Source organism: Temnothorax curvispinosus, unplaced genomic scaffold, assembly GCF_003070985.1.
Source record: "Temnothorax curvispinosus isolate PA1 unplaced genomic scaffold, ASM307098v1 QBEX01010321.1, whole genome shotgun sequence".
Lineage (NCBI taxonomy): Eukaryota > Metazoa > Arthropoda > Insecta > Hymenoptera > Formicidae > Temnothorax > Temnothorax curvispinosus.
In genome coordinates, this window is record NW_020220101.1 from 345775 (window position 1) to 357442 (window position 11668).

General features: G+C 30.3%; 1 protein-coding gene across 1 annotated transcript; it reads left to right on the forward strand.

Annotated features, from left to right (window-relative positions):
* Positions 1 to 4418: 4418 nt before the first annotated feature.
* Positions 4419 to 10793, forward strand: LOC112460123 (fatty acid synthase-like; the record flags this gene model as incomplete). Its single annotated transcript, XM_025024646.1, has 10 exons — positions 4419 to 4468; positions 4565 to 4754; positions 5549 to 5820; positions 6060 to 6291; positions 7636 to 8054; positions 8218 to 8511; positions 8848 to 9055; positions 9521 to 9681; positions 9832 to 10149; positions 10297 to 10793. Coding segments are annotated over exons 1-10 (2627 nt in total), but the record flags the coding sequence as incomplete, so codon positions are not given.
* Between the last annotated feature and the right edge of the window lie 875 nt (positions 10794 to 11668).

Consider the following 11668-nt stretch of genomic DNA (forward strand, 5'->3'; position numbering starts at 1 on the left):
GAGAGAGAGAGAGAGAGAGAGAGAGAGAGAAGAATATCAAATAAAGGAAGAAGGAATTTATAATAAGGCAGTATTGTGAAACTAAGAAAACAGTGAGATATAGTAGTACGTATTACGTATATATGAGACAAAATATTGAGTAAAATAAATATTTGATCTACGCAAACTGATCATCATTACTAAATCTCATAGAGTGGTTTCGCCACTAATATATTAGAGTGAGTCACTCCAAAAGAGAGGGTTAATTGTCACTATAATTTGAGTAAATGCGGACACTCATAAGGTACGAGTGAATTTTTCACTCAAATGTTTAGAGCGGCTACTCTATCAGAGTGATACGATCTCACTCTATATAGTATAATAAGCTATAGCAAATCATGATTAATTAAAGATCGACTAATAACCCAGACAGCACACATGTCCAAAAGCGGGACATAAGACGTCTAAAGACATCTTTTAAACATCTTTTAGACGTCTTACGAAAAGATGGCTAAAAGACTTATTATGTCTCAATTTTAGACATGGTGTTGTCTGGGAAATGACTCTAACAGAGTGAAATCTTCCACTGAAAATTATAGAGTGACATAATTTACTCTTATAGTGACATAATTTACTCATATATGGATACTGATCTACTGCACTCACAAAGAGTGCCTCTTCACTCAAATGGAGTGCGATTTCACTCCAACTTAATAGAGCACAATTTTACTCTTTCTTAGAGTGGCAAATTACTCGAAGTGCACAGGCTCAATTTTCACTTTTCATTATACTTGCATTTCACTCGTTCCGAGTAATATTTCACTCTTCGATTTTTAGAGAAATAAAAATAATATTAAATAAAATAAATAAAATAATAATAAAGAAATGAACAACTTTTTCTTCACTTATCATACCCATATCAGTTATACCCATATCAGTTTATTGTTTAAATAATAACTACATAATGTAATATAATGTGCGTGTGTGAACGCGCGCACGTATTTACATGACTCCTGTATAGCACACACAATTCATATTTCTACAACGTTTTTGCAATACAGCTAGAATGTTGCAATATTGCTGAAATATTCTATGCTGTGTGGATACTATATAAGACCGAATTTATAAATTTTATTCGATATTGTAAAATAATATCAAATATTTGTTACTTATTTTTATTTATTTTATTCGATGTTATTTTATAACATCAGTATAAGTAAATATGATGTATAATTCCTGCAATATAGCTGGAATATTTCAATAAAGTTGCAATATTGTTGGGATGTTCTGTATTATATAAGAAGTATGTGGCGTGATACGAATGTAGAAGATCACAAATCAAGATTATCAAGAAGTAGATAAAAAATATTGAAGAGAGAGTATATAATTTATACATATATACGCATGAAGCATACCTATATCTTATATTATTGCAGATTTAGAATAAAAAGAATTTCTTGTTTGGATAATAATAATTAATTTGCGCTCCTATTTTTATTACACATGTCGCATGTTATGCGCAATATAAATAAATTAAAGTAATATTTTCTAAAAACATTTTTGAGAACTGCGTGTATTTTGTGCGTGAAAGGCATAGAGTATGCATTACTCCATAAACGCATTATTCATTTCGCAGCCTCTGTTTTGTATCAAATTCATCCGTTCTCTTATCTTTTATCAGTGTATGAGATATAGGAAAAAAAATAGACTACTAATCAACTTGATATTTTTATTACGCGATCGAGTTTAGTCTTCAAAAATAATCGTTTTGCAATTGATATGAACTGGGACATCTATTTACATTGTACAAGAACTGGGAAGACTTCAAACAGCGTTGATGGGAACCGCGGCTAATCGTTGTGATTAAAACTCCAATCAAGATAATCGCGTCTATCGTCGCAAATAAATACTTTTATTCATTTATAGAACGGCTCAATGAATCACTTCTGATTATTTCCAATGTTCTGCTTCGTTAATCGGAAAATGTGTAAATGATGAGATCGATGAGCTTGAGTGATTCGAAAGTATTGCCAAATAAACGACGAAAAGACATCAAATTAACTGTTACCGTGACAAAAAAAGAAATCTATAAATTGTATATGTATAAACTACGTATTTGTAAACGAAAAAGATTGGAGAAATGCTTCCTACAAAACGTACGTGATACATTAGAAGCTTCGTTGACAGTTTTAGTGGATTAAAAAGCAGATCTTATGTGAAAGAAATCCGCCCGGACGCTGCGTATTAGGTTGGATTTTTGAATTTATACATATTCTTTGCAATTGGCGCAATTTAATTTAAAGATTTTACATTTTTTTTTTTAATACACGTCACTTGAGTTAAATCTCTAAGCACACGCAGCACATATTATCCAAGTCCTCGTCGGAATCCGACCACTGCTGCTTTCTTGACTTTGATTTTCGCCCTTTGATTTTTGAAGCTTCCATAATATTGTACGGCCACGTCATCCAAATGTGCACTTCATCATTATTCTTCAGTCAGTCGTTCAACGTAGTTCTCGGGACTCCAAATTGTTTTGTGGCTACTTTTGTCTTAATTTTATCTTTTTGATTACTTTTATTTTTTTTTACCGTATATAAGAACTGCCTTTCTGAGTTGCTCCTTGTCGACGAAAGTCGTTGTGTGATGGTACGTGCGTACCATTTTCTTGCAATTGAGAAATACAATAATGCATTTGCAACGAAAAATAGAGCGAAACCACCGGGATAAAATCGTCACAGTGATGAGTCCGCCTCGGTGGTTTGGTGACGACTTCCTCCGGGCCTGGACACAGATTTTAAATTTGATCGCTCATAAAATATTATAAGCCTTTTGACAGACAAAATTGTTGTAAATGTGTGCGAACGTATGACTAAAATTGAAATTAGAACGCAAAAATCATCACTTTTTGCGTAATCGAAAAATCTCGAGATAGATTGCACCGATTTTATTTAGCAACCGACAACTTTGCTCGAATATTTTACTCGAAGACTTGTTTCGCAAAAATTTTAGATTAACTTTTGGTAACGTCTTGATGTTTATGCAATGACGTAGTCAGTTAGTCGTTCTTTCTGCGTATTTGGCGCAAAGTTTAGCGGATACTATTTATATTTATGAATGCGTACATGCGACATTACACAAAATAGATTTAACCATGTGATAACCTTCGGTGGTCATACGGGGTCACAGTAACCCCAACCAATTTTCAAATAGCTGCATGCTGTTTAAAAACTAACGGTTTAAATGGATAGCAAACAATTCTGGAATTAAATTTAAACATTGTAGAATGTATTTTCATTATAAAAAATTACAATAACTTTTTGAGTGGCATCATGTTCAAAAAAATCCTTTAAAAAATGTTCAAAAAAGAGGTATGATCACCGAGTGTTAAATCAGTTCACATTTTTACATCACGCATGAATTATATGGATTTAAATAAAATTTAATTTTTTATATTATTCCTTTTATTACTATATACATATAAATATATAATATAAAAAATAATTTTGCCTCTTGTAAAAAAATCTGAACAAGGATATTCCAGCGTGTTCGGCCAGTACAAGACTGCATGCACAGTATACGGTGCACAATAATAATAATATATTCGTATTAAAATAAATGAATAAGTAATTGAGAACTCTTGGTAATGAAAATAACAAGTAACAAGTGAAAAGGTTGGTTTGAGAGTACAACGCCGTTAACAGTGCGTAAGTTAACATTATCTCAACCTTTAATAACTAATAAGCAGAGTTGGGAACTAATGCGTTACTTGTGGGGATGGTCAGGTAAATGACGTGTGTAAAGATAAGTAAGAGTATGAAGGAGGATATGTATAGGTGTATACAAGTATTGAATTGTCAATTTATAAGGGGACGCCGAGACCACAACGTTGATGACATCTTTTAAATCCAAATTACCGATTTCGACATATGTACTTAAAAACTCTCTCTTAATATTCAATGTAGAAAAAAATAAAGACATTTTTTGTCATCTCGCCGTCCCCATAATGCTTAATAAAGCAGTAATTATTGAGTAAAGTCAATTCAATCAGCACTGTCTTTTAGCCGGACATACATACATCAGTGAGCCGCGCACCTGTAGTGCGCTCACGCAGGCGCGACTTGGCAGAAGTTTCTCTGTGCCAAAGGAGAAATGCAAGAATAAAAAAAAAATCGCTTTAGGGACGTTCTAAACTTCAATCAGCTTAACAAACAGTAATTTCTTGGTATACTGTTTCTGAATTTATTCTATTATTATACATATTCAGTATTGTGTCTATCTCAGTAATTTCCATGATTGTATGGTAATGAATGCATTAATTAATGTTGAAATGTTAGAAATTTCAATCGGCTGCTACATTGCTACATTAATATGTATGTACAGGAAATGTAAAACATATAAATAGAGAGGATCGGAGATACGTGACTTAGTTGCGTTTTGACTTCACTCTTGAATGTTTCAATTGTCACGGTGCTTCCACTTCCTATTGGTACGTATATATAATTTTAAATTGTATTTAATTATTTTCTTTATTTTACATTTATATCTGTTTTCTCAAAAAATAAATAATAGCATTTTGTTGTAGAATTTGTCTATTTTGAAAATAGATACTATGAATCGACCGAACTCGTATAACAGCATCGATGCTGAAGAAGAAATTGTTATCTCCGGCATTGCTGGCCGATTTCCTAATAGCGACAATTTAAAAGAGTTTCAAGAAAATCTTTTTAACAAAGTGGATCTTGGTTCGAGCGATCATAGACGCTGGAATAATTGTAATAAATTTTTCTATTACTATTAAGTTATATATATTTTTAAAAATTAAAAAAATTTGTATTTTATAATAATTATAATTAAAGATTTGCAATATCTAATCCAAAAATTTTTAAAAACAATGTCAGAATCGAATAAACTGTGTGTTACACTATATATATATATATTGGGAACTTTTTAGAAAATGTGTTTGTATGCTAAGAACTATTCGAGAAATATTTTACATAAACCGGAACTGCGACATTTCGTACAGCATATCACTCTATTCTCTCTAAGTACGCGGCGCTTGGACGGTATTAATTTATAAAAAAGTTATACAACATTGCTAGTGTCGGAAACTCTTTAGAAAATGCTTCAGTATGTTCAGAACTATTCAAAAAATGTTTTATATAAACCGGAACTCCGAGATTTCGTCGGCATCTCACTTTATGCTACGGAAAACTATAGCAGATAATTTTTTCAATGGACTTTTTTTTGGCAAAATGACCAGAATTATCGTTAAAAAGTATTAGGAACTATAAAACTCGAATGTATGCGAGAAGAACTCTTTTATTTTTGATCTGCTACGGGAAGTTAGCAGATCATTTTTTCGATCGACTGTTTTTTTAAGTAAAATCACCAGAACTATTACTAAAAAGTATCAGGAACTATAGAACTCGATTGCATGCGACAAGAACTCCCTTTTATTTTTCATCTGCTGAAAAATGATATGCCAATTTCATCAACATCATTAATCCAAACACTTTTATGACCTCTTTTTTCTTGTTACTTATTAATATATTTATTTCTTATATAGCTTATTATAATAAGCATGCTATAGCATGCTATAGCATGCCTCATCGAATCGGTCAAGTCAACAATATCGAGAAATTTGATTCAGAATTTTTTAATATACCCGCTACGGAAGCTCATATAATGGAGCCTATGACTAGAATGTTACTCGAGCATACTTACGAAGCAATTATCGATGCGGGTGTAAACCCAAAAGAATTACGAGGAACAAGAACGAGTGTTCTTACAGCACTTTCTGTATCTGAGACTCGATCGTATTTTTCTAGTAAACCTGAGGTGTGATATATTTAATTAATATGTACAGCATAATTAATAGAAATTTATTTAAGAAAATAATAACCATATGTAAAATTCTTATTGCAAGCACAGAAATCTGTCCCTTTTTACTATGTAAAGTATAGAAAAATTATACAATATTTTTAAACAATTTAAAAAATAAATATTTAACTTATATCTTATTATTTATACATTTTAATAATATTTCAAATACATTCAGAACCATGTACTGTGATTAGCTTGCTAGATTATCTATGATTGGATGCAACGTTTCTTTCGTGGCAAACCAAATTTCTTATTGGCTCGGCGTTACTGGACAATCGCATAACATTGATAGTGCATGTAGTTCAAGTAACGTTGCTATAGTGAAAGCTTACAAGCTGATTCGATCCGGAGAGTGCGACGCGGCCATTATCGCTTCCGCCAATCTATGCCTACATCCTCATATACAATTTCAATTTTACCATCTAGGTATGTACTTATTATATCTTATTATATTTTATATTTGTATATTGTATGTTAATCATAAGAAATTGATATATTTAGATACTTATCTATCTTATTTATTTTCATTTTTACGCAAATTTCAGATTTTTTTATTTTGGTAACCATGCATTATTGATCATACATGTATATTATGTCGTGTACTTATTACTAATATCTACGATATTTTTTTTTATTTATGGTACAATATTTAACAAGAAAATATTTGTCTAATAAGATTAATTGTTTTTGTATCTGTTTTTAAACTCTATAACAAACATAATTATTGCTCATCTTTTTTCTTAAAAATATTATGCATTTGGATTTTGAGGTATTGTTATGTACAAACTCCGGGATTTCTTTTAATTTTTCTAGAACCGGGGAAAAAATAGAAAGTAAGGGCATATGGAAAAATGGTGCAATATGGTGAACAATACAGTATATATCTCACAAGTATATGTCATAGACTAATTCTACATATGTATACCAACAACTGGAAGATTATTTTACTAAAGTTTTGCTCCACAACTTAATCGTAGAGTCCACAGATAATAAGATAAATAGTATTAAAATTAAAACCGAAATTGTTATTAGGAAAGTGCGACCAATGTTCATATTCCAGACAAAATAAATTTATTTTTTATTTTTTTAGCCTAATAATATTTCTGTGTGTATTTATACATATATTTCCAACTTATTGTTAGTAAACTGCGCGCCGATCTTTTTTTAGACTTAGCTAGAATACAGCTTCTGTTGGAATATTAATATCTCCCTCCCTCATAAATTGATATCAATTTTACTTTGATGCTAATAAGCAGTTTACTAATTGTAAGTTGAAAATATGTATATAAATACACACAGAAATATTATTAGGCCACCCAGATCTAGCTTGGACCATAAATGGCAGTTTCTTCTACATTGCTTATTTAATTCTATTGCTTTTGTATCTACTTCTAAACTCTACAACTAACATTATTTTTGTGCATTTTTGTCTTTGAAGAAATTTGATATTTAATAATCAAAACAGTATTAATTAAAAATGAAATATTAGAGGAAGCATAAATAATAAGGAAAACACATTGTCAAAATAAAATTATTTGCATTTTTGTTTTAATTAATAGTGTAAAATCGAAATAATTGATAATATTATAATTTCAATGTATGTCTTCAATACTTACTAAAATATACATGTTTATATTCGCGTCTTTCATTAAAATAAAATAAAATTTATTTTACTTATAACATTTATTTTGCCAGTGTTTATCCTGTATTTCTGCGTTTTGTAATAATATCAAAGAAATTTGTTTATTAGTATCAATTTATTTTTCTCAGGGGTTTTGTCTCCTAACGGTTACTGTAAACCCTTTGACGAGGAAGGCGCCGGATATATGCGTAGTGATACGGTCGCAGTAGTATATCTGCAAAAGGCAAAAAATGCAAGAAGAATATATGCGACCCTCGTACACGGTAAAATAAATTGCGATGGTTTTAAAGAAGAAGGTATTACCTTTCCATCGGTCGAAAAGCAAAAAATATTGTTGGACGAATTTTATAAGGAATGTGGGATCTCACCTAATGAGTTATCTTACGTGGAGGCTCATGCAACTGGTACTCTTGCCGGTGATCCCGTAGAAGTTATGTCTGTTGACCAGATTTTATGCGCTAAAAAAAACACTCCTTTATTGATGGGCTCGGTAAAATCGAATATTGGACATTCTGAAGTCGCCAGTGGCCTTTGTCAAATCGCAAAGGTACATTTGTAATAAAATGATTTAACACTGACTTTGCTTAAAATGTGATTATAGCAATTTATATTTTTTTATATTGTTACAATTATAATACATATGTATATAATACATTTATATAAAATAATTACTATAATTACTGCTAATAAAAAGATGTGATTTCTTAAAGGTATTATTAGCGATGGAAACTGGTATAATTACGCCTACTATACACTTGAAACGTCCGCGAAAAGAGTTAACTGCTATTATCGAAGGAAGAATAAAGATCGTTACTGAACCAACAGAATGGGAGGGTGGTTATGTAGGTATCAATTCTTTTGGGTTTGGAGGGACTAATAGCCACATATTATTAAAGTCAAATCCTAAACAAAAAATCGACAATGGAGCTTCGAATGATGACTTACCTAAGCTTGTAGCTGTATCTGGTCGTACGGAGGAAGCAGTTAAAACCATTTTTGATTATGTAAGCAAATATTGTAACGGCTTACTTTATTTATTTCAGCAATAGCTTTTTATGACATTTATTTTTCTATTACCATATAAATATAACAAACATAAAATAAATTTAAATATAGTATATTTACGTCTACGAAAAAGGTCTAAAAAAATAATTTCGCATATATAATAAAGTATACATTTTTTTAATTATTTTAAATCTGCATAAAAAAGAAAAGTCAATGTGTTTTGTTCAATATATTATTAGCAAAACATTTATTGCAAAATTAATTAGTATTATCTTGTCTTTTATGTAAAATTATTCCAAGAAGGATAAGATAAATATTATTGTTACTAAATGCAGGTGCGGAATCGATCAACAGATGCAGAATTTATATCCTTATTACATCATATTCATAATGATAATATAGAAGGTCACCTTTACAGAGGGTACATGATAACTGAGTCTAAAATATCTCATAATACAATTATTAAAATAGAACATACTTCATATACGAAAAGACCGATTTGTTTTATATTTTCTGGACTAGGATCTCAATGGTTTGGAATGAGTAAGTAAATATATTATTGTAAAATACTTCAATTATACAAATTTTAACAATTCTTAAGAATATACATATAGCATATAAGAATATCAATAATCTTTCACAATTATTCAGAAAACACTATAATCATAATCTTAATATATTCTTAATATGTTTTCAACCCCATAATACTGCATAGACGTTTTATTTGTTGCTCCCTATTGATTAGGGATTTAATTTATAAAATCTAACTTCTAAATTTAATTTATAAAATTTTAGAATTTAAGTAAAATTGAATTCTAACAAAATATTCTATCGGAATAATAAATATTACAATATGGCGAACAGCTAGATTCTTTTCTTGCATATTTTTCCCGACTACATTCAATACTAAATGGCGTGTGTGTACGTGTGTGCGTGTGTAAATACGCAAATAATTTGATATACATATCTGTATATTAAAATTTAAAAATTTCTTTAAAATTTTAATAGGTCGCACTCTAATGAAATTCCCAGTGTTTGCCAAGGCAATCCAGAAATGTGATATTGTCCTAAGACCTTACGGAATATTACTTACAGATATTTTAACATATGATAATAAAAATATTTTTGATAATATCATTAATTTATTATTGGTTCTCGTTGGACTACAAGTAAGAAAAAATTTTTCTTTTTAACCATATAAATGTATTTTATATGTATATATATATACATATCATATATCAAAGACAATTAAATATTTACTTATAATTCTAATCTTTATTTAAACCAAATGGTAAAGTTTTTTTTTATATGTATTACAGATTGGATTGGTCGATCTTTTAACATCTATTGGTATCGTCTCCGATTTTATAATCGGTCATACCATTGGTGAACTAATTTGTGGGTATGCCGATGGATCTTTAACGGCCGAAGAAACGATTCTGTCGGCATATTTCATCGGTTTAGCACTTCATGAGTCGAAAATAATTAACGGTTCTATGGCTGAAATTAATCTCGATTGTAAAACTTTAAAAGTCATATGTCCTTCGGATATCGATATAGCTTGTTACAATAGTTCTTCTAATTTTATTGTGAGCGGACCAACAAATTCTATAAAAGCATTCCTCACCAAACTGCAGGTATACTAATGCTTATAAACAACATAATATTATGTGCTTAGTTTTTTAAAATCGTTTTATTAAAGCAATAAAATTGTAAGCATTGTAATACTTATAATTTTATTAGACTAACCGAATGACTTTATTTATTTTCTTCAATACTTTCAGGCTGATAATATTTCTGTGAAAAGGATTCCTTGTGGTAATATACCTCTTCATAGTCGTTACATCAAACCTGCTATAGTTAAGTCCGAAGAATACTTGAACCAAATATTACCACAAGAAGAGTTTCGCAGCTCAAAATGGCTAACAACAACCGCTCACGAGTATTCCAATATACTTCTGCCTTTATGTTCAAAATATTATACACATTATCTGTTATCCCCGGTGTTATTCGTAAACGCGATGCGTTCGATTCCAAAAAATGCAGTGACGATTGAGATATCTTCTCAGAATATTCTTCAACACATTTTAAACAACTATTTATGCTCTACAGTAACAAATGTAGCGTTGTATGAACGTACCGAGAATCATAGTGGTGAGATATTTTTAGAATCAATCGGGAAACTCTATAATGCAGGATTGCAGCCACAGATTGCAAATCTTTATCCGATAGAAAAACTTCCTGTAAGCCGCGGTACCTCAATGATTTCTCCTCTCATAAGGTATGCATATTTTGCGTTTGTGTACAAATGAAAAATATCCGAATAACGGAAACTTTCATAAGCTTTACTTTAAAGCATTGAAATGAATTTATTAAAAAAATATATTTAACAAACAACATAATATTGAATTACATTTCTGGTTTTTTTTTTCGAATAATGTAGATAAGAAATTTGTTTTTTATTGCTGCACTGAACTGTGAGTGCATTAGAACTTTACTTCTTGCTTTCGCCAAATTTTAAACATTATACCTATCTATATTTTATTTTACTAGACACTACAGACGCGCGCTTCGCGCGCGCTATTTAGCTTTAACATTATGCTATTACTATTACATTATTAACTCCTTGATACACACAACTGTCAAAATATACAATGACAGCTGCAAATAAAGTAAGCGCAGCAAGAGAACCAATCGGCATCGCGGAAAAGCGACAACAATAAACTTCACATCTCCTTTTTAGAAGAGGAAATGCAGAAAGCGTATATTTTTAGTTCAGCTATACAAAAACAGACTTAATGCTTCAGGTGGAAAGTTGAAAACCCATGTGAAATTGTACAATAATAGTTCTCGTTTCGCGTTGCAATCAAATAATATGGAATAGATTCCGCAGTGCGTAAAAAGTTGAAAACCTATGTAGAATTGCGGAATTATTGGAAAATTACGTTTTACTTATAAAACTTATTTTATTAATAATTTTTTAATAAATAATACACAGAGAAAAAGAATATTCTTGATTTAAAAATGTCTTTAGTTTCAACGTGGAAATCTTGAAATGAGATTATATGTATTGCGTTAAACTTATTTGAAGAATACTTGCTTGAAGAAAACTTGCTTGAATGAAGTCATTATATAGTGCAACCGAGAAAAAATGTA